Raw genomic sequence first — 27952 nt, forward strand, 5'->3', positions numbered from 1 at the left:
GCAATGACAACTCGATGATATTACAAAAGCAGAACTTTCACAGCAGTACAAGAACAAGCCTGGTCCACAATATTGTGCTGGTCGAATCATAGATGGAGCTCAAGCGGTTTTTAAATCTTTAAATCTGTGACCAGTATGTGAGCGCTTCGGTTGTCGTTGTGTCCCCTTCTTTCTGTACGTTGACATTGTGGATATATCTCTCCACTGCATATTGCAAACCCCTTTGTCTGGATCTGGAGGATATTGCGGTCGTATTGCTCCAAAATGAGGTCAATTGCATTGCCAATGAATATTAGGTTAGAAAATACATTTGCCCGATTTAATGTTACGGTGACATGATTATTCTATTATGATGAGCTATTATAATGATAATTATAATTAGTGTTATGTAGCCTACCGATATATATGTCTCGTAAAATCCTGCCCACGTGAGGGGCAACAAATGCCAGACTGACCGTATTGCTGGCACATTTCCAGAAGCTTATCTTCCAGTCGCTATGTATGTTAAGACATGTATAATTTGCATAATTTCCCCTGTCAGACCAGGGCCAGAAGAGAGTGATAGGTGAAAGCCTTCGCTCTCCCTGCCGCACTTTACCATCAAATACTGCTGGATCTGCTGTGAATTTGTTATTCTTCAAAAGATAGATAGAAGATGTCCTCTAATCTAATTCATAATACTGACGCCGTATTCGTTTAATAATTGAATTTGACAAGCTTAATCAATGTGATACACAACAAACAGTCACAGATTTGTTGATTATTTGTGAACAAGGACCAATAATTAATATATGTTAAAACGGATGTCTAGGGCCTCCACAGGTGCGTTTGATAGAGCTGGCGGACACTATGGGGTTGTGACTCCGATTAAAGAATCACAGAGGCGTGCTTCAGTTAATGATTTGTATTTGGGGATTTATCTGTGTGGTTGTCTACAAAGGAATACAATACAATATACTATAACGTTTGTGGTTTCCAACGTTATAAGACGACTCTCGAGGCAGGTTGGTAGTTCTCAGTGCAGGTCTTTATTCACAGTTCTCCATTACAGGTTGCGGTATCAGACTCATTGCTACCATTTCCCATGCCCAGAGAGAGTGCACGCTGGGTGCCCCACCCACTTATACCTCCCCAGGTCAGCCTGTGCACTCTCGACTCTGTCAACCTGCGGCTGGCGCGTCCAATAGGGACGCCACCAGCGCCGGGATGGCGGAGTGTTGAGTGACAGCTCAACAGACCAACCCGACCCAAATCCCAGGGTCGCTACACTACCCCCTCCCTACTAAGTCTCTCGCCCCGAGAGACGAACCAAATTCACCCACAGTCAACAAGATTACCCCCCCCCAGCAAAGCTAGGGCAGCAGCTAGCCACGCGACGCTTCCGGTGGCTATAGCCTAACCACCGGTTATGACGCCACGCTCCTGCTAGTCCGGAAGTGCTCTTATTGGTTACGGGCTGCAACCCTCTCAGTCAGGCCACAGGAGACGACAACCACCAATTACTTATACAAATACTTTGGTTCCAGGTTGCCCGCGTCCTCCTGTTCCAGGCCGACAGAGAGATGCCCTCTCACAACAGAGACAGTCGCCTATCCACCGGTTACGATGCTAGGCGCAGCTAGCTACACGACGCTACCGGTGGCTACACCTAACCACTGGGCGACGCTACGCTAACTGCTAGCTCCACTCCAATACCCGCTAACCAGTACTCAAATCCCAGCAGTACCCAACACAATACCCCACACCTCAATGAAATCACCATTACAAGATTTTACTCTTTTCTTTTTTTTTCATTCAGTATAACCCATTCATCCGTCAGTCTCTGCCGCACCCCAGCGAAGGGTGAGGACACGCCGCTGTGTCCTGGTGAAGAGGGAGCACTCCCTGCCTCACCGCTGGGTTTTGTTCCGGGGAAAGCACTCTGCTGTAGGCGCCAGAGAGTTCCAAGTAACCGTGGCTCTGCATCCGGCAGAGAGTTCCATGTCCCCATGGCTCTGTACCATGCGGCAATGTCCCCCGGGTCCGGCCTTCCAGGTCATTGGCCAACCCCACCGCGGTGGCTCCCCGGGTCCTTCGGCGGCGCGTCTTCTCTGCCGGGCCTGCCCTCGTGCCATGGGCGCCGCCATGTTTGTTGACATCCTGGGTCACCTCTGACCTCCATCCGGCGGGAACCGGGCCCCCGTGGACCGGCAATGGCCCGCCTGGGCCGGCATATAATTCTGCAAACTGCTTTTTTTTACACTCCATGTCCGTGTCACCCGACCGCTCCTCACGTCTTCCTCTTTTCTCGTCTTAATGTTAACGGCGCCGGCTTCCATTTCTGCCATGCTAACTGTAAGCTAAGCTAGGCTCATTAGCTGCCGACGTGCTCTGTTGGTTACCGGCTGCAACCCTCTCTGTCAGGCCCCAGGAGACGACAACCACCAAATACTTATACAAATCCTTTGGTTCCAGATTGCTCGCGTCCTCCTGTTCCCAGACCGACAAAGACGCCCTCCCACAACAGACAGTCTTGCTTCCCACTAGCTATCGCTAGCCACGTTAGCTCCCGTTAGCCCTCACTAGCCCATGTTAGCTCATTCTCCACCGACACTTTTAATGTCCATACTTCGCCTCAAATCCCACTTCAGACACCAATGTAACGTTCGTGGTTTCCAACGTTATAAGACGACTCTCGAGGCAGGTTGGTAGTTCTCAGTGCAGGTCTTTATTCACATTTCTCCATTACAGGTTGCGGTATCAGACTCATTGCTACCATTTCCCATGCCCAGAGAGAGTGCACGCTGGGTGCCCCACCCACTTATACCTCCCCAGGTCAGCCCGTGCACTCTCGACTCTGTCAACCCGCGGCTGGCGCGTCCAATAGGGACGCCGCCAGCGCCGGGATGGCGGAGTGTTGAGTGACAGCTCAACAGACCAACCCGACCCAAATCCCAGGGTCGCTACAATACATTAGTAAACACAGTAGTGACGTACATAAACATAATGTCATAAACATGTGGTCTATAGCTACAATAATATTAATTAATAATATAATACAACTAGTAACTAAGACAATCACTTAACCAGAGTTATTATATAAACTACATAGACTATGCAGGGAAATTACTCATGCAGTACATGCAAACAATATAAGTAGGCAGACTGTAAACCAAGTGTAAAGATACATTCAATTCACTAACAGTAATGAGTGAGTTATATAGCCTAGCTAACATACAACTAAGCTAACCAACATACAGTAGCATAGCAAACAGCATCTCAATAGCAGAGAGAAACAACATCGACAGAAATGGATCAATGTGAACATAAGTGTAGAGTAAGCTGAATGAATGAATGAAGTAGGCAGGAACTAAACATAAATACTGTACTTACATCTGTCATTGACGCACACTTTCCCCAAAGGGACAGAAGTAACTGCAGCGCGTACCATCAGACTGCTAAACTGAGACCAAACTTGCGCGAGGTTAGAAAAAACTCTTAAAGGGCCAGTAACCTTATCAGCAGACCAGAATGCGACACTAGCTGGAGCACATCACGCTGAACAATCACACTGGCATAAATCAATTACCCTTTCCTGTCAACAACAACATATTAAAGGGCTATTACAGAACAAAGTCATCTTATTAACAGGGGCTTTCCTACAATGTAGAGTAGGTTAGCTATTATCAATTCAACCACTTAATCCTACCTCTCTTCTGTTTTTCCCTTTGTCTCCAGGTGACAAAGATGCTGGCCGTGGTGGTGATCCTGTTCGCGCTGCTGTGGATGCCCTACCGGACCTTGGTCCTGATCAACTCCTTCATGACCACGCCCTACCTGGACGCATGGTTCCTGCTGTTCTGTCGAATATGCATCTACGCCAACAGTGCCATTAACCCTGTCATCTACAACGTCATGTCCCAGAAGTTCCGCTCTGCCTTCCGTGGTCTCTACCAGTGCCGGCGGACAGAGGGACACCAGAGGACGCTCTCTCTGCTGCAGACCAGCTACAGCACTGTCCGTGAATGTCGCACCTCCCAGACTAACAGTAACAGCGCCAACGAGAAGGGCTGGAGAGCCAGTCTCAGTGCTGTCGTGTACGACACGGTAGCTGAACGAAAGGGGAGCGATGTGGTCCCTGTAAAAGAGAAGAGCGGTTTGGGGTCCGACACACCCATGGTTAATGGCAGGAAATGGAACGATCCTGCCGATCTCAAGGGTACTGTGGATCCTGTCAAAACCTCGACAGGCGGTGATTGTAAGGATCTTGATTCAACTGACCCCTCGTTATCAAATCATAGCGAAGGCTTGGGTGTTGCAGATACCCTGATAGCCAATGATCAGAGGGGAACTGATTCCTTTAACACCCCTGGATCCATTGATGTGGAGGGGAAAGAGCATTCAGATATTCCCACAATCAACGACACGAACAACGTGGATTCTATAGAATCCCCCTCAGCCAGTCACGAGAAAGGAAATGAACCGACTGACAACTCCTCAACTAATGACAAGAAAGCTGCAGGTTCCATAGAACCGTCTCCATCCAATGACAGGAAAGCAGCCATGGAACATTCAAGCATAGAACCCCAATCAACCAGTGATAAAATAGAAAAGAAACCTATGGCCAACTTCTCACCCAACAACAGGAAAGTGGTGGATTCTATAGAAACGCCCACAGCCAACAACATTGGGTTTGAAGATCCCACAGAGCCCGACGCTGATCGAGAGTGGAGAGAAGCAGACTCCTGGAACGAAGATAAAAACACAAGCGATAATGAGATCACATTCACGCCTGGTCAGTCGCAGAGAAATAAAGATGGCATTATTCACACTGTGGTGTAGAAAAACATCAGCTTTGACCGCAGACAACAGGTTATATTGCGATGTATTATACTGTACAAGACATTTATTGTAACATGGCTTTTAAAAACGCAAACACCACACACAGGTTAAAGAGGTGGGGAGGTTTACATCATGTCTGTTTCATTCAAAAGCCCTACATACTACATCCATTTAGGAAGAGGAGATTTAATATACTGTAGGGTACAAAGTAGGAGACACTCAGGAGAGAAATCTCTGGCAGGTTCTGATCCCAGGACAGCAGGGGAAACATGTGGAGAAAGGGTTCTTAAACCCTGTCTATGGGAATGGGAGAAGGAACTTTATTTTATTATTATTATAATTTTATAATCTCATCCTAAAAAATGGTACAATTTCGTAATCAAAGCTATGAAGAGAATTATTACCATCAGTGCTTTTTCCATGAGTTTAATGTCAGGCCAGCAATTATTTTGTACGAGTAGTTTTTATCATATTATGTGAAACAAATATTAACAAAGTTCTTCATTTGTAGAGATGGTGTAATCATTGTCGTTGTCATCATCATCATCATCATCATCATCATCATCATCATCATCATCATCATCATCATCATCATCATCCTCATCATCATCATCATCATCATCATCATCAATAAGAGCAGCAGCAACAACAACAACACATGCCTCTGATGGAAAGTACAGCTTCAATGTGATATAGTACTTTGATATAGTAATAGTTTTGCATTCATGTTAACTCATTCAGCGCCAGGGGTCACTGTTTACCTTACCGTTGAAATGCCATCGCCTTTTAACATGGGGATACGTGGCTGTGTTTGCAGGCCTAAAGCTACAGTATATTATATATTATAGCTATGGATCTAATAATATAGTCGATTGTCATTGAGTTTCTTCCGGTCAAGATGCAAGAAACAGATAATTTTTCCATCCATACATTTCCGTTTTATACCGTTGTGAATATGAGTGTAGTTTCAGGGCAGTCTGGTGTAATTTCCAAAATGCTTCGTATTCTAGTAAAAGCGTTATCGTTTCTTCCCTGGACTAGCTACTGTTCTCAAATCAAATTTTGATTATCGGTATTATGTTTCATCATGGATGCATGAAAGGGGGGAGGGGTGCGCCCCTCCGTGCTTTGATCGCTACCAACGGAACACGCCACACACACACCACACACACACGCTCCCGATCGCATGAAGGCATTTTTGGATCAACGCAATATTGATACCATTTAGCCCTTACCTTGACCAGGATCTGTCCAGAAAAGAATATTCCAATTATCTGATCGCCATTCCAAGTACTGATCGTGATCGTGTTTCCAACATAATCCAGCAATGAACATAAACCCGGGGGGCCCGACCCTCGTCGATGCATGCGTTATAAGCGCTTGCCCTGCCCGAGTAGTTAGACTCCGCAAGCCACAGATCGGCCCAGACACCAAGCCACATAGTTTCAAATGGAGTGCAATAGCGGCCGCAAGGCGGCGGTATTGGACTTTTGCAATCTCAGACCCATCCCCAGTGATAACACACAGCTGCCTGTGTGTTTATGAATGGAAATAGCGAATAAAAGAAATAACGATCATAATAACGAGTGTACTCGTTGTTGGCGTCCAACGATTGGCGGGCTATAATGAGTATACTCGTCGTTGGAAATTAACACATTGTGCACCAAGAACGGCGAAAATCGTTATTGCCCGCCAAGCGTTTAACGCCAACAACGGCGTATCACGTGTTTGGGATCAATATTAAATTTTTTCGCCATGGCATTCATAATTCATCCAGCCTCCCTCCGGATCGCAGCCAGACCCTGTTCTGATATTGCAACGCCTCAATACCGCCACCTGGTAAATGGTCGGGCGAGTTACACTCACGCCAAACCGGAAGTGGCGATCGGTGCATCGAGGAAATTCCTCCGCCAGAGATATATTGTGGTGTGGATCAATATACACACTTGAGTGCATTTGGATCGCTTTCGAAACGCAATAATCTATATGATTTCAGTGTTTATTGCGTCATACAAACCGGAAATGGATCTAGCAGATCGTCAAATAATTGTGATATTTTTCCTCCAGTCTCATCGGCGAACGGTAAGAGGAAACTAACGTTACTTTCAGCTTGATTGTCCATTTCTTTGTTTGCAATCAGTCTGATCAATATATCAACCCATACTAAATAAAGCCGTTACTGACGATCAAGGAATTATAAACGACCCCCCCCATTTCCTTCACGCATGATGAAGCATAATGTATACCGATCATATACATTTGCATTTTTTAATATAGGGTGTATAGGAAAGAAACGCCAATCGATAATCTATCATATGCTTCAGGGCCTATAACTAGCGTTTTTGGAATTACAGCAGAAAAGCTTAAAAACATACTTATATTCTCAACGGTATTAACACAACAATGTATGAATGAAAAAATATAACGTTCCCACATCTGGAACGATAGATACCCGATGTTGAATGGCCATAGTAATGCAGATATAGCTATAATATTTAAAAAGTTATAGCCCTGCAAAGAAGGTAAACATCTCCATAGGCTTACAGCGGTGGCAGAGAGGGCATAATGATGGGCACAATGCATGGCGCCCAATGTGTTAAAGAGTTAAGCATTAAGATAACAATAACAACAGCAACAAACACAGCGATCATCGTCATGACAAAGGAACTCAGATTCCTCCCAGAGGTTGTACAATCCCATCCTAAATCCACAAAAATGGTACACTACGCTTTTAGTACTTGGGAGCGCTTTCCCATCTCCATCGTGAGCTAACAGTTCTCTTTTTGGTGAGGTCATTTGCCTTTTTGCCAGTTTCTGCCTCCTGTCGCCTCTAAGCACACTATCTGTCAGGAAGGCGAGTAACGTCATCCAGACCTAACGATTCGCTTACACGGGTGTCAAGAAGGTAATCTGGTTGGTCAATGAAATAAAAAGTGGTTGCACACTCGTAGACGTAATTAATTAAAAATAATCTGAAATGCAGTCTTCATCACAGCCCTTTATTGCACTATTTGTGTCGTCCGGCATCTCATTTATGTGCCTCCCCTTTTTCCTTTTGTCCCAGTCTGATTGGTCAGCCATACAGGCACCCTGACCAACATATAAACACCCTGTAGAAAACATGCCTGATCACTATATAAACACCCTGTAGAAAACATGCCTGACCAACATATAAACACGCTGTAGAAAACATACCTGACCAACATATAAACACTCTGTAGAAAACATACCTGACCAACATATAAACACTCTGTAGAAAACATACCTGACCAACATATAAACAGGGTGACATGCGTCCTATGTATATAAATATCCTAACAAATATTTGTGTTAATCGATTAGTCTTGCAAATTGACAGCAAACATAAATACATCAAGAATGCAAAATATATAGTATTTTCTTTTTAAACAAAAACCTGTTTAAAGATAAACAAATTTAGTAATAATAATAAAGAAAGAGCTTTTTAGAAAGGTGCAGAATAAAAGTATTGCTTTTAGTGCGACATCAGTGGCTGAATGTTATCTATATAGGATCTTTAAGTCTTTAAATAGAGCTGAACAGTAATAATAATAAAGAAAAACATAAAACACAAATTAAGTGTTAACAGGCATTGTTATATCAAATGGCTTCAACAACAGGCCATGGAGATGCATCATAACATAGACCCAACTACAAATAGTTGCCAACTATTTTTAATTGTCGATTAGTTGTTGATTAGTTGTTGCAGCCAAAGTCCTATGATGCTAACTAGATAGCCAACCACATTATCTGGTCTGTATGTTTTTAGCATGGCAGGAAACCAACTGTGGGTGGTGGCTAGAATCAAACATTTATTTGTCAATTATTTTAACACAGAAATTACACTATTTCACTATGATGTAATGTTACTATGTGAACAGAATATCTCAAATCAATGAATGTTGTTGTTTTTCTGTGCCACTTTTAGCTATTGCAGTGGCTGTTTGGTACACAGGTGGTTTAAAGGAACACGCCAACATTATGGGAAATGCACTTACAGTACCGTCTTCTCCAGAGTCAGACTACTAGAAGATAGATACCATTTTCCTCTGTGCGTTCAGTAGAAAGCTATCTGACTGCAAGCTAGCCTATAAGTACAAATTAATGGCCAGCTAGCCTAGCTGTTGACCAAAAACACCTCTCCCGGAGTTTTAAGCTAGGCTAGTGGTCCGTATCCGCTTCCATGCATTTGTGCTAAGCTAGGCCAGCTTGCAGCCGGATAGCTTTGTACTGAATGCACAGAGAGGAAATTGGTATCTAACGTCTGACTGTGGAGAAGACCCATAATTCCCATAATGTTGGTGTGTTCCTTTAATCGCTACAATTGAAATGAAGGACATCTAACGATTTACAGGTCATTTCAATCTAGCTGTAGTCATTTTCAATGAGAACAAACATTTTATTTCCCTCTCACCCGGCAGCGACATGTGCTCTGTCCACATGGTAACGTCACAGTGAAATAGGATAATTAATTTTAAACAGAAGACCTAATTACATTTGGTCACTTGCCAAAGTGTCTGGGTAGGGCAGACACATTTATCAGTGCCCGCAGAATGAACAAGCATTTGTCTTGTGGCCGGTGTTAATTCCCCCACGCTGGTAACTTGTTTGTTGGCATGTTCAGCGAGTGAGTTCACCACCCATCTGTCTTTGATGGGGCATTGCTCGGAGTGCCACATGGTATCAAAACAAACGCACCACTCCTCCCCATCACTCTGACTTCTAACTTCCAACAAAGATAATAGAAAATAAGAAGCAACATGGCAACATGGAATTACACACACAGCCGTGGGGTCTTAAAACGTCTTTAAAATACTTACATTTAATAATCAGACTGTTTGGCCTTAAAAAGTATTTAAAAAGGCCTTATATATGATTTAGATAGGTCTTCAAAATCTATTGTATTAGGAAGTTACTTCTATTTTGTAATGTAAATCATGCGATAACTTTGCCTTTTCCTTCAAATTTATTGCCAGTGTGGCCGTGAAATAGGTATTAAAGGAAAACTCCAACATTTTGGGAAATTAGCTTATTTGCCATCTACCCTGGAGTTAGACAAGAAGATGCATACCTTTTTCTTCTCTGCGCATGCAATAGGAGTAGGAAGACGTTGGGAACTAGGCTAATGGAGGAACCTACTTCCAGTGACTGACGCTAAGCTAGGCTAACGGTGCACGTCTTCCTACTCCTACTGCATGCACAGAGAAGAAAAAGGGTATGTATCTTGTTGTCTAACTCCAGGGTAGATGCCAAATAAGCAAATTTCCCAAAATGTTGGAGTTTTCCTTTAAATTCAATTCAAAGTGGTCTTAAAAACGTCTTAAACTTAACTTGTTGAAACCTGCAGGAACCCTAACACACACACACACACACACACACACACACACACAGACACACAGACACGCACACACGCACACACGCACACACACACACACACACACGCACACGCACACGCACACGCACACGCACACACACACAGACTCTCTCTCTCCCAGGCCCAGCTACAATATGGGGGACAATATAACTAACAGCATAAAAGCTTAATCAGACCTTCATGGATTTTAACAACAATTGTATTCCCACTTTGCAAGATAGTTTCCATTTTCCACCACATTTTCTGCTTTTAAGGCTTTTAAAAGACCCCCCCCCCCCCGTGTGCTGAGAAATGTAATCAATGCGCCAACCTGTCGATCTGATTTGCAATATTTAGGGTATAGTTGCAGTCATGAATTATCCATTAGCCAAATGTTTGGCAAAGCAGTGGGTGATCGACTGCTGGCCTTTCAGACTGTAAATGGCTTGAGTGAGGGTGCGAAAACAAGTGTTTGAATTATTGAGGAGGTACAATGGAACAAATGCGTGCAGTTTGTAGCCTATGAATGATTGATGACTCGGTGGCCAGAGCGTTGTTGATTTAGCTGTCCTTCAGGTAGAGTTGAGTATTGAAATTCCATTCCTTTTATGGTATTGATAGAATATCTATCAAGTGTAAAAAAAAAAAAAATGGTGTCATTCGATACCGAATTTCAGTACCTAAATAGTTAATCCTGCCAGCGCAAGTGAGCCAATAAGCATGTTTGTTCCAAGATATACTGTAAGGCTGCCCAAAATATATATTTTTAAGTAAACTTATGTATGTTTTCTGAAAGTATACTAAAGTTGTGTTCAATTTAAATGACACAACTAGTTGTACTTTGTGTTAAAAGTTGTAGTTCAGAAGTACTTTTTTTTTTTGTGAATTATCTTTTTCCACCTTCTTTTTCCCGTTTTTCTCCCATCCCAATGTTAGTCGTTATGCCAATTCCCAATCCCCTTCCTGGTCGTTGCGCACTCTACCCCCTACCATCGGTCCGGGAGGGCGGAGACTATCACATGCTTCCTCCGACACATGTGTACCCAGCCCACCACTTCTTTTCATCTGGCAGCGCGGACTCTCACTGGGAGTGTAACGTGTGGAAGGTCACACTACCTCTCCTAGATCCTTCCCTTGCTGTGCAGGCACCCCGACCGAACTGTAGGAGTCGCTGTTTACAACGACCAGGACCCACCCTTGCTGGGTTTCCCACCCGCTAACACTGCCAATTGTGTTAGTATAGACGGTCGGCCAACCCGGAAGCACCACAGCTACGCTACCCAGCCGCGCCCTCAGAAATACTTTTTATGTATTTTTGGTTACTTTTGCCTACCAAAATAGTACAATTTTAACTCATTGACTGCCAATAACAAGTATATTCGTTTTTGGCGGCCATGCGGTGAACGGCAAAAACGAGTATATTCGGTTTATGTTAAAAAAATTTTTTTTACGATACTGTACACTCGCGCACCTTATGTGTGATCCTAGTAACCCTGAGATAAATACAATTGAAATAACCCCATAGGTGTCAGTCCCGCCTACCTTTTGAGTACATGGGGGGTCTTGTCCCCATGAACTCTGCATGAACTTTAGCAGCTGGGCAAACTTTTGAGTACATCTGGGCAAGGATTGGTCAATTCAAATGAAAAGAAGCATTGTGGTCCTGTCCCCATGAACTTCACAGACAGAGCAAATGGTTTGTGAGAAAGGTGGCATTATTGATCGGTGTGTAAGATAAGATATTCCTTTATTGATCCCCTTGGGGAAATCCAGGAACGATTGCGAACGGTAGCGAACGATTGGAGATCATGAAGAGGAAAAACAAGACTATCAAGAAGATGCAGTTTCGCCAGACCACGATGGAGTCCGCATTTCTGGTAAATAAAAAAATAAACCCAACTCCAATTGCCGGGCCAAGCCAGGCAGGGCAGAGTGGGGTGACTGATTGCCGGTCTGCTCGGATTATATTATATTTTTTTATTTCGTTTATTTGTTTTATTGATGCCTTCTATGTGATGTATACTGTCCTTATGTGGTGTGATTTATTTTGTATTTTATGATGTCTTGTAATAAATGTTCACTTGAATTGAATATCATCTCAGTCTTTCATTCTACAGCAGTATAAATGTGTTATTGTTATGTAGCGCCCCCCCCCCCCCCCCCCCCCCCATATGTATCAACATGAGCCCTTTAACCAGTGGCGGCTCGCCACAAGGGGCGCTCGGGCGCCGCCCCCCCTGGTTAAAAGAGAGAAGAACAAGAAATATTTTTGTTTTGTTTTTTGTTTTATAGCCCTATAAATAATATAAACATGTTTAAAATGAATAATATTTACTCATTTTAAGTATGTTTGTGTTTCCAATGCACAATATAACGTTAATATATCAAATAAAAATAATCGTTTTCCTGAACAGGAAGTGACTCACTGTCGCATAGCCGCATTTCTCCTAGCCGTATTTCTCTCGGCCCGGGCTAGACGCAATACTGTTTCATCGCTGTATCCGTCGCAGCCAATCAGTGCGTAACGCACTGTGCGTTGAAATATGATGTTTATGATGGAAGCCGGGCGCGATTTGAAGCGGTCTAGGCAAGCAGCCTTAGCAGCGTCTAGAATTTCCGTAGCCGCATTTCGCGGAGACGCTCTCTGATTGGCCGACGACAGTTTTTTTTTCGTAGCCGCATTTCGCGGATACGCTCTCTGATTGGCCGACGCCAGTTTCTGTTGTAGCTGTTGTGTAACTTGTGTTGTTGTGATCATGCAGCTATTTGTCTTAGAGCGTGACGGCAAGTTCTTTCGACGGTTAAGCTTAGGCACTCTTTCAAAGTTGGTTAAGGTTAGAGTTTGTCTTAGAGCAGGGCGATAGAACGCCAGGTAGTTTGCAGTCTGTTCGACGCGGAAATGGACAAAGAAATCATCACAGTACTGTACTACTTGTGTTGTGTGGTGCTAACACTTCGCTAACAAAAAGCTATATGGCGGATGCAGTCTGGACAGTGGTCTGGATATACATCAACAGTCTGGGACAGTGGATTATACACTTTATCAAGCCCTCCTGCGTCCTGCCCTGGACGTTTCGACTAAACAGTGAGTCTCTCTCTCTCTCTCTCTCTCTCTCTCTCTCTCTCTCTCTCTCTCTCTCTCTCTCTCTTTCTCTCTCTCGCTCTCTCAACACAGCGATGCTTCCTGTGTCTCCGAGAAATGCGGCTACGGAAAGTATTGACGGTGCTTGGCTTGCTGAGATGATAATAGCGATTCAAAACGCGCTGCTGTGTTGTGAACTATAACATTATTTTAGCTGCTGCTGATGCATAATGGATGAATGAATGAATGGTGAGTTGTTTAAAATGACAACATATACATGTGTTAATTATTTTATTGGATTGATCCGAGAGACAGAGAGAGCGATTGCTCCAGAGCATTTATTAAAGTTACATTTTCAACTCGACCTAACGTGAACCCCCTGCGACCACCCAACAGTAGATAGTACGGGCCGCTACTGCCTTTAACCCATTCTCCGCCGATGACGTGTTAACACGTCATTCTCCGCCATGCGTAATCTGCCAATGACACCGTAAGGCGTCTTTGAGATCAATATTTAATATTTTTGTCATGGTATTCACATTTCACCCACGGAGTCTTGGCTGGTGCTGTAGGACTCCGCTCAACTCTGCAACGCTTCAATACCGCCACCTCGTGGCCGATCGACGAGTTGCCAAACCGGAAGTGGCCGGAAGTGCTTGGTCCGTCCCCTATTTTCGTCCGGCCACTCGGTGATCGTCCCGGGGCTCAATACAGACACCGTTGATATGGATCTTTGCCATAACTCAATAATCAACATTATTTGGACGTGTATTAGTAATATACAACCGGCAATGGATTGCATCAATCAACATCCCATAATAGCGATCTTTTTGCTCCACTCTCATCACCCAACGGTACGAGGAGACTGACGTGAGTTTCAGCGTTTTTCTTTACCATTTTCGATAGAAACTGCTCTGATCAATATATCACCCATACTACATGAATCATTTAACGTCGGTCATTGAATTATAAACGACCCCCCCCCCCCCCCTCCGTTCACCCGCAGATGACCAGTCATGACGTTTAGGACCATGTACAGTTGACATTTTTTATATAACGTTGATCGGTATCAAACTGCATTTGATCATCTAATATATACATTCATGGCTATATCTCACGTTCTATGAAATACAGCAGAAAACGATAAAAACATATTTATACTCTAGACCAGTGGTTCCCAAAGTCGGGGTCGCGACCCAAAGGTGGGCCGCGAGCAGCCACGGGAGGGCCGCGAGATGATTAAAAATAAATAAAATAAATCAATTTTTTCAGGCCACTGAACTTAGAAGCAGGCCAGGCAAGGGCGTAATTCTGTTGTCATTGCTGGGGGGGACACATTGGGGGGCGTGGTCAGTGGCGGAAGGGTGCAACGTATAGTAGTATGGTTGCGTGGGTGGGGGCAGGGGGGGGTGAAGGGGGGGGTTTCCCCCTTTTCGTATTTAATTTTTTTTAAATCAGTTGTGCAAGTCAATTTTGGTGAGTTGTTTCTATATAATTCACTTATGACTAGGGATGCTCGATATTGGCTTTTTTACCGATACCGATATACCGATATTGTCCAACTCTTAATTTCCGATACCGATATCAACCGATACCGATATATGCAGGGTCCCCCCCCCCCCCCCAAAAATGGAATAATTTCAGGTAATTAACATTACATATCTCTTGTTGTGGAATTAACACAACATTATGCATACTTTTGACAATAAATAAAATCAGAATTTGTTCTTACTTACTTGCCTGGGTAAAGAAAGGTTATAGAAATGTAAAAAAAAAAAAAAATTATTTTGAAAACCGATATTTTCCGATATCACATTTTAATGCCGATATTGTTAGGGTTTGTAACCGACCTCAAACGCAACGGCACAGACAGGAAGTTCAGAGTTAGCCAAAAGCTAGGGCGTATTTATTTACAGAGTCACAAGATGGATGAGGTACAGTAATCAAACAAACGGGGATCTGGCATGTGACGATGTAGCGGCTCTGCAGATACTCCCAGTAGATAGTGGTGAGGAATTGGCATGTGACGTTGTAGCGGCTCTGCAGATACTCCCAGCTTTCACTCACGGTGGAAAACGGAGAGAGAGAGAGAAATCAGAAACAGCCCAACGAACACACAGAGGCAGAGAGGTGACTGAGTCCAGTATTAATCCCAAGTGACTTGATCTTCGGTGTACCACACACAAGTTAGCTGAGTCCAGTGAAAAACAACACGGTATACTTCAGTGTTATTCTAACACACAAATTAGCTGAGTCCAGTGCGAAACAAAACGGAATTCTTCAGTGTTATCCTAACACACAAATTAGCTGAGTCCAGTACAAAACAAAAACGGTATTTCTTCAGTGTTCACCAAACACACAAAAAACTGATAATCCAAAAGGACTGTTTCCAAAAACTCACCAGAGCGCAAAGCGTAAAGCGGGCAGATAACGAGGCGCGGCTCCAAACGGGGAACCAGGTTCTCCACAGCGGTTCTCCACAAAAAGGTCCTGGAGACAAAGAAGACAGGAACAGCGACGGGGAATGGCAGGTATATGCAGTTGTATTCCAGAACGACCCAACATCGATAGCAAGGAGGTCTGTGTATATAAAGCCTTCAGGGGCGCTAATTACAAACTGTGACAGCTGCGGGATGAGATTGATACTTGCTCCAAAAGCGTGTGGCGGGGAATGCACCAACCAACACGGCACCTTAAAGGAACGGAGCGCGTGGCGGGGAATGCATCAATCAACATAGTACCTTAAAGGAACGGAGCGTGTGGCGGGGAGCGGACCAAACCTCACAGATATCGGCCGATAATATCGGTAGGCCGATAATATCGGACATCCCTACTTATGACAAGTCATAATGCAGCGCGAGTCTCGGAACGTGCATACTACGTTGTGTGTATGAGAGAGAGAGAGAGAGAGAGAGAGAGAGAGAGAGAGAGAGAGAGAGAGAGAGAGAGAGAGATTGCGCTATTTATCACAGTTTCACACCAAACTGGGGAGGGGTGTTACAGTATGTAGCCTATTTGAGCACACCTGAATACTGGGCTGTTGTTGATATGCAAAGACAGCTGTGGTACTTAGTGCCGGGTGCTCACTTGACTTTGCATGACAATGGCTCAGAGATGGCCAAGCAGCTGTTTTCCTATCACGTCGCGTCACCGTTTATTATCGTGCAGCGGACACTAACTGCATTCTGAAAACATGCCGGGGACATTTCCCGCGGACGCCCCCCTTAGTTACGCCCCTGAGGCCAGGACAGTGTTTCTAGTTGTATTCTAAAATTCTATTCTATTGTATTCTAAAATGTGACTATATGGTTTTATATTAACTTAATAAATAAACAAAAACGAAAAAACTACTTATTTCAATGAACATTTCAAACTAAATAACAGATTATGCACATAAACTCTGAAAACAACCGAAGCAACAATAGTATTTTAATAATAATAATAATAATAATAATAACAATAGTATTTTAACACTTTAATCGCCGTTGACGCTGAAACACGTCTTTCCCCGCCATGCTCATTCTGCCGAAGACGCTGGACAGCATCTTTGATATCAATATTTCAAAAATCTGTGATCGAAATCATATTTTTCCCCCGGAGACATGAGATGTACTGTTGAGTCCCTCTCAACTCTACAACGGTTCAAGAGTGCCATCTGGTGGCTGATCGGCGGATCGCCCAGGGGAGAAACAGGAAGTGGAAGCTGGTGCTCATTTCAATTTGGTCCGACCACTCGCTATAGGTCCCGGGACTCGAGCTCGACACAATGGATAGTGATCCGTTACCAATAACTCGATAAACAACATGATTTGGACGTATATACTATTATACAACCTGGAAATGGATCGGATATTTCGACATCCCATAATAGAAAAAATTCTGTTCCACGCTCATCTCCCAACGGCGAGAGGAAGCTACGGTGAGTTTCAGCGTTATTTGTTAATGTCTTCGATACTAACTGCTCTGATGATCATATCACCCACACTAGATTAATGATATAACGTTGCCCACGGAATTATAAACGACCCCCCGCCCATCCGGTCAACATCAGATCATACGTAGTAACTCCTAGAACCACGTCCAGTTGACATTTTTTTTATCTCGCACAGATTCCTACCAAACTGTATTTGATCATCAATATAATGCATTTAGGGCTATAAATCAAGTTCTGGAGAAAGCTGCAGAAAACGATAAAAACATACTTATACTTTAGACCGTATTTTAGTATGAATATGTGAATGAAAAAGTATAACGTTGCTACACCCTGAACTATAGATATAGGACATTGAATGGGCCATAGTAATGTCAATTGAGCAATACAATTTAAAAAGTTATAGCCCTGCAAAGAAGGGGAACTTCTCCATGTTAAATAGGGCTGGCGAGGGATGGTAAATTATGAATTTAACCCCGGCGATCAAAGTGTTAATGAGGCTATTATTATTATCATTATTATTTTGCAACAAGTTAGCCCTCTCATAAATAGCACATATAAATGAATAACTAACTTGAACTAACTTAATAGGATTGAAGTGATATTTGGCTTAAAAAATCGGTCACCTAAAAAAAAAAAAAGAAAAAAAAGCCTGACGATGTGCATTGGGCCGCTGCTCTCTGACGCCTTATTTTCTGGGTCCCGGCCTGAAAAGTTTGTATGAATGTGTGAATGAAAAAGTAAAACGTTCCTACATCCTGAACGATATATAATCGATGTTGAATGGGCCAGAGTAATGTCAATTTAGCAATACAATTAAAAAAATTATAGCCCTGCAAAGAAGGTGAACATCTCCATAGACAAATAGAGATGGCAGAGATCAAACAGCGATGGATATAAGCTCCGGCAGAGAATGGGTTAACTTATTGGTAAACAAACGTATTGTTGAAAATATACACTATGACTGCTGTTTTGACAGGATTAGGGTCTTTACTCTTGGCTACATTTGAAGAAAAAAAAATGCAACATTATGTCATACAGTCTGGAGAGATTTATGACGTGATGTCATCTGCGGTCCGCCGGCGTCAAATGGATAGTTCTAGTTCATTACTGGATGTGTTGTTGGGAAGTGAAGTAGAGACCATTCTGGGAGGATTTCCCTACACTCAGACCTGAGTCACTGATGGTTAAGTGGATAATTAAATTTCTTTGATTCTTTCAGTATAACAATTGCTTATCAGTCTATTTTTGTCTTCATTAACTCATTCAGCGCCAATCATGGAAAAAGTCGCGTTAACTCGCCATTGCTTGAGCGCCAATCACGAGAAAAGTCGGGTTTTAATCGTTATTTCTTTTATTCGCTATATCCATTAATTTTTCATCCATCCAGCCTGATGTTATCATTGGGAATGGGTTTGAGCTCGCAATAGGCCAATACCGCCGCCTAACGCCTTGCGGCCGGTATTGCACATCATTGAAATCCCTCTGTGTTGGGCTGTGCATTGTTGGTCTAAGAAGCAGTACATCCAGGGCACGGAATTAACTTTTTAACTCACCGGCCAGTGGCAGGTAGATGGGAAAATTCTACCCGCCAAGCATATTTTTTACCGACCAAAAAAAATACGCATTTTTGTGTCACATATATATAAGAAGAATTTCAGTACATTTCAAGTAGATAAGCTATTACGTTGAAGAATACACACTTAAAGAGGCCAGAGTTAAATTTGTACTCTCTCTCTCTCTCTCTCTCTCTCTCTCTCTCTCTCTCTCTGAAGTCTAAACTTCACAACACACAATCTAAAACCCCTCCCTACCTCCCTCTCCCAAACCGTTCCTACAACAATTATTTTATGTTGCATGATCATGGACATTATTTTTAACATTTAAATATCAACATTATCTGGCAATCCTCAGTAAATACTATCAAACTCATGTCATCTGGTCTTTTCCGCGCGCGCGCACACACACACACACACACACACACACACACACACACACACACACACAGAAAGGGCTCCTTAATTGAACAAGTAGAGAGAGGGATGGAGAGAGAGCCCCGCTCCCCCTTTCTAACCTCAGCTCAGCTGTTTTCTGTCTGAGCAGGATTGGCTAGTTTAGCTTAGCTAGTGGCTAACGTTATTTCCCCCTGACGGAAATGAATGACTAGGATGCCAAGCTTGTTAGAAGCATTGGAATTTACACTGCACATAGAAACAGCATGGAAAAAAAAGCTGGGACTGATTTAGTTAGCAAAATGCGACCAAAGCACTCTGGAGCTATGCTATATGTCTTCACACACGGACGTTTGTCACGTTTCACAAGCTGTTGTTGTTGGGCGTATACGTAGCTACCTTGGGCTACTTCTGATTGGTGAGCAATGAGAGCACAGCACTTCTGATTGGTAAGCATGACTGGCACGCAAGAAAAAAAAACTTGAATCAAACTCGCTGTATAACGTATCCCAAATCGCAGGCTTTGTGATTTGCTAAAAGGCGACTGTCGTAAGACCAAAACACACCGCAGTTTTAATAATTTTACGTGACTATTTTCATTTTGTTACCCGCCACGTGGCGGACAGACCTCTCAGTGTCACTCGCCAAACCTAAAATATGTCCACCATTGGCGGGTGGCGGGCTCTAATTTCATGCCCTGAGTACATCAGATGTGAGGTAAGGACTCTATGTTACCAGTCTTGGGTTAATCCGATGTTTCTTTCGTAACGATCATAGCATGTGTGTGTGTGCGTGCTGTTGGCGCTGACCAAAGCACGGAGGACCGACTTTTCAGCCCCTGCTTCTGTTCGTGCATGAGGACACATAATACCGATAATCTAGCGTTTATTTCAGAACGATTCATAAATCAAGCGACAAATTGCATTACAGTGCTGGCCTTCTTACCACAAGGTAAACAGCGACCTCTAGGCGTCCAATGAGTTAATAAACACCCCAAACACATCTGGACATCATAATCGATTTATTTTGAACACAATCAAGAGCCTCTTAGTGGCTTTTTTCTTTGATAGCAGTCGCTACAGATGATGATGCAACAAAATAAGGAAACAGTGGATTGAGGCACTCTGTCAGTGTCCAACAGTCAGATCACAATCAGGTACATGATCACATTTATTAACATTTTCAATTTGTGAAGGTTCAACCTTACTAACCATGCACTTGATTCACATAATTGTGGCATTTTTAAATGCATAATTGGATTCTGTCATCATGTCCATTCTATGAATGTTAAAAAACCTGGACTTGGGCGGTCAGGTGGCGTAGCGGAGATTGTGCTCATCACCAATGCAAGAGGCTGCGGTCTCGACTCCCGGAGACTCGGAGAGTCAGCATTGCCTTGGCTTGGGCTGATCGCTATACTAACTCGTTTGGCTGAGTTAGGGGGAGGGAAGCCGTGGGTGGGTCCTGGGCATTGTGGACGGCGACCCCTACAGTTCGGTTGGGGCGCCTGCACAGCGAGGGTAGGATCTGGAGAAAGGTAGTGTGACCTTCCACACGTTACACTCTCCCGGTGAGAATCTGCGCTGCCAGGCTGGCTGCCGGCTGGCTGCACATGTGTCGGAGGAAAGCATGTGACAGTCTCCGGCCTCCAGGACCACTAGTAGGGGGGGGGTGCGCAACAACCAGGAAGGGGGTTGGGAATGGGCATAACGACTAACAGTGGGATGGGAGAAAAATCTGGAAAAAAGGAGGGGGAAAAAGATAATAAAAAAATTAAAATTAAAATTAAAAAAACTGGACTTTATTGACCTACATTTTATTCAGCTTTGGTGCGTTAAAGCATTACATCACACGCAGGTCGTTAGACCCCCCTAGGCATGGTCTAATTCTCATAACCCACGACTGCACGTGGTGTAATGGCTTTTATACAATGGCTGATGTCATCCAACCTTATTGCTATACAATAAACACACATTAATTGAAGATTTATTGACAAAACCATCCGCCGAAAAAGTTGTCCCCAAAAAAATAAGAGAAGTTGCCTCCATGTGGAAGCAGCTCGGAAGTGCATCCAACAAACTAACACATCCAACTGTCTCTCAACTAAGACATCCAACAAACTAACACATCCAACTGTCTTTCAACTAAGACATCCAACAAACTAACACATCCAACTGTCTTTCAACTAAGACATCCAACAAACTAACACATCCAACTTTTTAATTTTTTTACCTACTTTCTATAGAACTTCATTCTAAGATTCTTCTATAGAAAGTAGGTAAAACAAAAACAAAAAGTTTTCTTTACCCTATAGGGGCGAAAAAATTAGTTTTCTTTGCCCTATAGGAGGTATTTTTTTAATTTTTTAAACATACTTTCTATAGAAGCAGCTGGGAGGTGCGCTGTTTTAAGTGAGCGTGGATTATTGAATTGATTGATTGATTGATTGCTAATTTTATTACTGTCCGCCTTGTTTCCAACTGGTTAAGCTTGGCGACTCTTTCAATGTCGCTCTTTTTCGAAGTTGGTTAAGGTTAGAGTTTGGAATCAGGGCTGGTGGTCTATCGCCCTGCTCTAAAGACAAACTCTAACCTTAACCAACTTCGAAATAGAGCGACTTCGAAAGAGTCGCCAAGCTTAACCAGTTGGAAACAAGGCGGACAGTAATACAATTTGCAATCAATCAATCAATCAATTCAATAATCCACACGCACTTAAAACAGCGCACCTCCCAGCTGCTTCTATAGAAAGTAGGTACAAAAAAAATATATATATAAATTTGCAATTAATCAATCAATTTGCGGTAAAGGAATGTGAATCACTACCCACTTTCAAAACCACTCTCAAAGAACACCTACGGGAGACTGCAATTCGAAACTGGCCCCTGTAAATGTCCTAACCCAACCCCCTCCAATGTACAGTAAATGACCTAACCCAAGAATACACGAGAACCTCCTCTTGGAACCAAGAATGGTTTCGTCGATATTCCAATGTACAGTTTTGCTTGTACAGTTGTACAGTTTCCCCCACCCTGATGTAAACAAGACGAAAGTCTTTCTCTGGTCTGCATCCCCTTAACAATTGTGTGTATTGAGCTGTACTGTACTGTACCCATTCTGCAATATGTTAATAAAATGTTCAATCAATCAATCAATCAATCAATCAATCAATCAGAAACATGTTGAGATCGATGGAGACTGAAAGACAATTGTGACAAATCCATCGATATCCTCTGTTATATTTCATACTGGCATCGCGTCTGGCTTCTCCATTCAATTGGTTGATTGCGGTGAAACCGTTCAGAATCTTGACTGTCAAACACCTGCTGCGTGGAGTCAGGGTGGGAGACTGGTTCACATCCATAGACCTGAAGGATGTGTATTTGTAGGTAGGTGTAGTGGTTATGTCATTGCCGTTTTTCGTGTTCTACCCTCTGTCCAACGCAATGTATTTCCCCATTGCCCATTTCTAAATCGCCTCGTTTAAAACAAATAAAGCATTAACATTGGCATGGTGTACCTTTCTGTGCTTATTCATCCACAATCTATAGCTCAACATGAAAATATTCGCAATTAATAATAAAAAAAATCACGAAATTTTATTTCAACCAAAAATGTTTAAACAATAATTTTAGTGATAGAAGGGAACTCATTTTGTGCAAACATTTTAAGCTTTTCAATTTCCATGCAGCAGAATTGTTACAATAGCCGATAATCCATTTTCCCAATGATAAATCCCTATACGGGTGGAACAACCAGTGACATCAGACTACACCTCCCTATAGGGTCTTGTTAAGCAAGCTTCAAACACTTCGGGCGGATACATTTAAATCGATGTCTTATTAACAAAGATACACAATAGCCTGTTTTGAGCTACAGAGCTTCAAAGGCGCTGTTGGCTGTTCTCTTAACTCTTTCTCTGCCATACCCGAGATTTCTCGGGTTATCTCGCCATGCGTTGAACGCCAAAACCCGAGATTTCTCCTTTGTTTTTTCCTTCGATCCCCGTTTTATACTGTCAGCCGGAGCCATCTAGGTGTCTCTGAATCATATGCCTACGTTGGAATTGCAGTGACGATCGAATATAATAGTCTACCTTTGAACTGGAATGGCTTGGTGTGGATACACGTTTTCCTTTGAATTTTTTTTGACAAGGGCTCTTCCTCCTGCCTGAACAGATAGACACAGCGATCGCCTAAAATGTTGTTGCCTGAAGCGTATTTCCCATATAAACGAGTATAGACATTAGGGATGGGTACCGAATTCGTACCTACCGAAACACGTTGGTACTACCGAGTATCGATTCACGTGAGATCCAACGGTGCCTACTTTCAGTTATGATGAAGAAAAAAATAAGTCTGATGACGTCACGTTTTGTTTACCACAAAACTAAACCGCACGTTAACACTTTCAGTGCCCATCACGTCATATGACGTTTTATCAGCCCAATGCCTGAATGCCCACGATGACAATTATCATTTTATTAGCGATCTGAATTCATTTTTCATCAACCGAGTCTCCCGTTGGTACACCAGCCCCATCAACAGCTCAGAATGGAAAAAAGCGCCCCCTATCGTCTATCCCTGAGTAACTGCACGTCAGTCGCTTAGACTGACCTGGGATCAGTGATATGTAGAGGCGGGGCCAGCTGGCTCCCTGAGCTGGCAAGCCGTCTGATGAACATGGAAGTGATCGCGGGACGGGAATCAGCCTGGAATATATATTCACAGTAGCCAATCGATAGTAGACAGTAGTGATCGATTTTTGGAATGGCGATCAGGAATTGGAATGATCTTTTTGGAGAACATCTGATCTGAGGTAAGGAATCTATTTTACCAGTCTTGGGATAATCAGAGTTGTATTCGCTGAGATATCAACATGTCCCCTATGTGTGTGTGTGTGTGTGTGTGTGCGCGCGATCGCTGTTGAGGAAATCAGATAATCCGTTTTCAGCTTGCGGCCCCAGCGTGCATACGTACACATATACTATCGATAATCTAGCGTTTATTTGAAAACGATTCATAAATAGGCCGAAAAATTACAACGTTTTTGTGTATTCTAGAATATTCCAGTAAACGTCTTTTATCATGGAATCTTTTTATTTTCCTTGAAAATGAGGGCTTTTCAAAATGCTATAAAACAAAAATGAACCAATAAAAAAACAATCCGCTTCAACAATGTTGACTGGGAAACGAGTCATTGATAAGCGACGGGCAGATTAGACACATAGCCATAATTTAAAACATAGATTAGGCGTTATTAACGCTAACATTGAAGTGGATGGTGGGCATTCAAGCACTAAATTGTGCGCCCCCTGCTGGCACTGAAAGTGTTAATGTCAACGGCACAATACATGTTTTCAAACTCTCTTTGGGTGTTTGCAATTCATGGGGAGTATACTTGTCTCTGATATCTTGGTACAGTGGGCAGGTTGTTATGTCTCTGATATCTTGGTACAGTGGGCAGGTTGTTAGAAAGTGTAGCTCAGTTTTCCACCTCTGCTCTTGCTCTCTGCTACTATCTCCAAACGTCCACTCCTCTCGAAACTTTATTTTATTATGTGCTCGCGCTGCCGCGGTGGGTTTTCTTTTTAGCGGTCGGCTTACTCCTTCCATATAGTTTCACATATTTTTTTTTATCCACTTTTTATCCACGCAAATGCCCCCCACTGGCCGGTTGTATAGGATAGAAGCCTTGCATCACGTGTCCCCTCCGATACACGAGGAGGCAGCCTGTCACATCTTTTCACCTGAGGTGTAACGTGTGGGAGGCTCACACTACCCCCGCCATTTCCTGTCTCTGCTGTGCAGGCGTCCCAGTGGCGGCTCTGCCACTAGGGGCGCAAGGGCGCCGACCCACCTGCTGCCAGCTGCTGTTAAATCAGAGAAGAAGAAAATAAAACTTTTTCGTTTTTTGTTTTATAGCCCTATAAATAATATAAACATGTTTAAAATGAATAATATTTACTCATTTTAAGTGTTTGTATTTCCAATGCACAATATAACGTTATTATCTCAAATAAAAAAACACTCGTTTTCCTGAGCAGGAAGTGACGTTTTTTTTAATTTTTTCGTATTTCTCGCCCGGGCTAGACGCGATAGCGCTCTGAGTGCGCGTCACAGTTTGATCGCTGTATCCGTCACAGCCAATCAGTGCATAACGCGTTGTGCGTTGAAATATAACTATTATGTTGGAATCCGGGCGCGATTTGAAGCGGTCTAGCCAGTAGCGTCAAGAATTTCTGTAGCCGCATTTCGCGGAGACGCTCTCTGATTGGCCGACGCCAGTATTTTTTTCCGTAGCAGAATATCACAGAGACGATCTCTGATTGGCCGAATCCAATTTCTAATGTTCCAAATTTCTAGCTTATTCCTAGGTTGGTCCGTGAGAGATAGTTGTGTTGTTGTGAGATGCAGGCAGCAGAGCGTGCCGTGACTGCAAGTTCTTTAGACTGTTAAGCTTAGGCACTTTTTCAAAGTTGGTTAAGGTTAGAGTTTGTCTTAGAGCATGGCGATAGAACGCCAGGTAGTTTGCAGGCTGTTCGAGGCGGAAATGGACAAAGACACAGCTCTTCACTCACACAGCTTGTTGGCTAACAACAAGCTATATGGATGCGGAGGGACAACAATGGATGGACATCAACACAGGCTGGATGGACAATGCCATGGAGTGGATATACTTTATCAACAAGCCAACAACAAGGTAGATTAGCGATCTTAACTCTAGTTTAATACATGATACGTTGTCTACTGATGCCGCATAACGTTGTAACGTTACAGCTTTCAGCTAACATTAGCTACTGCTAGCTGTTAGCTCCGTTATCTTAGCTGGCCACTTTTATAATTACTTCATGGAAACGGAGTAACGTTAACGTTTAAACGTTATGTCGAGGTCATACAATACTACAGTCGACATAAGGTTAACGTTACCCCGTTTCCATGAAGTGTTTAAATAGCAGCAATCTTGTTGAAAATGTAACTTTACTAAAATGCTCTCTCTCTCTCTCTCTCTCTCTCTCTCGCTCTCTCTCTCTCTCTCTCTCTCTCTCTCTCTCTCTCTCTCTCTCTCTCTCTCTCTAATTTCGCCGCATGTGGGGCATAACCACTCAGACAATGAATGGTAACTTGTTTAAAATAACGAGTTTTACAAATGTGTTTATTATTGAATGGATCTGACATCATCTGAGAGAGAGAGAGAGAGAGCGAGAGAGCGAGAGAGAAAGAGCGAGAGAGAGAGAGAGAGAGAGAGAGAGAGAGAGAGAGAGAGAGAGAGCTGTGCGTGTTTGTGTTGGGCTATTGGAAACGTGGTTGCATTTGACTGACTGATCATATATTGATCGATGGCAATGGTGATAATATTCGCCAATGCGTGCCTTGTACATGTTTGCAAAATGTTTGGTATAGCGCCCCTAGTGGCGAAGCACCCACCGGCCGCCACTGAGGCGTCCCCCAACCGACCTGTAGGAGTCGCTGTCCACAACATCCAGATTACCACCCATCGACTTCCACCCGCTAACTCTGCAAATTGAGTTAGTATGACGGCCGGCCCAAGCCGGAGGCAATGCCGACAGCCGGATTCGAACCCGGTGTCTCTTGCGTTGGTGACGAGCGCAATGTCCGCTGCGCCACGCTCTGTAGGCTAAGAGTAGAGAGAAGAGTAGCAGATGTGACGTCGGTAAACAAGCCACTGGCTGTTATGTAAGACCAAACACACTGTAGAGCGGGTCTTCTCCAAAGCGGGGGTGGAGCGAAAAGAACTGCTAGAATACTCAATCAGCAGCAGAGTAGTTCATTGCTGCTAGATTGTTTGTTTGTTTAATCAGTTGTAAAATACTTTGATTTATTTGTTATTTAAATATATAGTGCATATATATATATATATATATGTGCATTTGACTATTTTTTGATAAGCAGAATAGTTCATTGCTGCTAGAGTGGTTTGTTTACCCTTGTTTTATACTTGTTATTTTGTAAAATACAATACCTTTATTTATTTTGTATTTAAATATATAGATGTGTACTTTTTTTTTTTTTTTTTTGTTAAACATATTTTTTTAAATAAACCTAACATTTATTTAAAGATATGTGTGTGACTGTATATATATATATATATATATATATATATATATATATATATATATATATATATATATATATATATATATATATATATATATATATATATGTTGTTCTAAATAAATAATAACTATTTGTATAGCACCTTTCATACAGGGGATTGCAGTTCAAAGTGCTTTACATCAGTAAGATGTAAATAATAATAAAGTAATAATAATACATTATTTATTTATTAAATATTAAGTTTTGAAAACAAAATTACAAAAATGTTTAGGTAGATACAATTACAGAAAAAAGTACTGTTGGGTACCGGTATCGATTCACAGGTACCGGTACCGGTATCGGTTCAAATGTGAACGGTATACCCATCCCTAATAGACATATACACTGGTAATCGCGATGGCAATGCGATCACTAGGAATTATTCTTTTTGGAATACCTTCTGGCTAAGGTAAGGTATATTCTATGTCTATTTTAACGAACCTGAAACATGTTTTTGTAACGATCACAGTTTTGTGTTTTACCGGACGTAAAACATGCTCGACAAACACGATCACAGTTTTGAATTAAAACGACCCCCCCCCCCCCCCCCCCTTGATGATTTTGTGAATGCACATGTGTACATGGTATATACCTTTGATTTGGGAGTATTTGGAGCTTCAGGCGATCAACCAGAACGATTTGGGCTTGTTGCATAATGTGTCATATCTCACGATCTATG

The 27952-nt window shown here is 42.8% G+C and overlaps 1 protein-coding gene across 1 annotated transcript in view; it reads left to right on the forward strand.

Annotated features, from left to right (window-relative positions):
- The window catches only part of trhr2 (thyrotropin releasing hormone receptor 2), a gene marked incomplete at both ends in the record, with an annotated part of 285037 nt that extends 280216 nt beyond the window's left edge, over positions 1-4821 (forward strand). The window contains one exon of the mRNA XM_084335209.1: positions 3718-4821. Within this exon, the coding sequence (XP_084191335.1) occupies positions 3718-4821 (1104 nt within the window). The remainder of the gene's footprint in view (positions 1-3717) is intronic.
- Positions 4822-27952: the final 23131 nt, after the last annotated feature.

Source organism: Notolepis coatsorum, assembly GCF_963971535.1.
Source record: "Notolepis coatsorum genome assembly, chromosome: 18".
Taxonomy (NCBI): Eukaryota; Metazoa; Chordata; class Actinopteri; order Aulopiformes; family Paralepididae; genus Notolepis; species Notolepis coatsorum.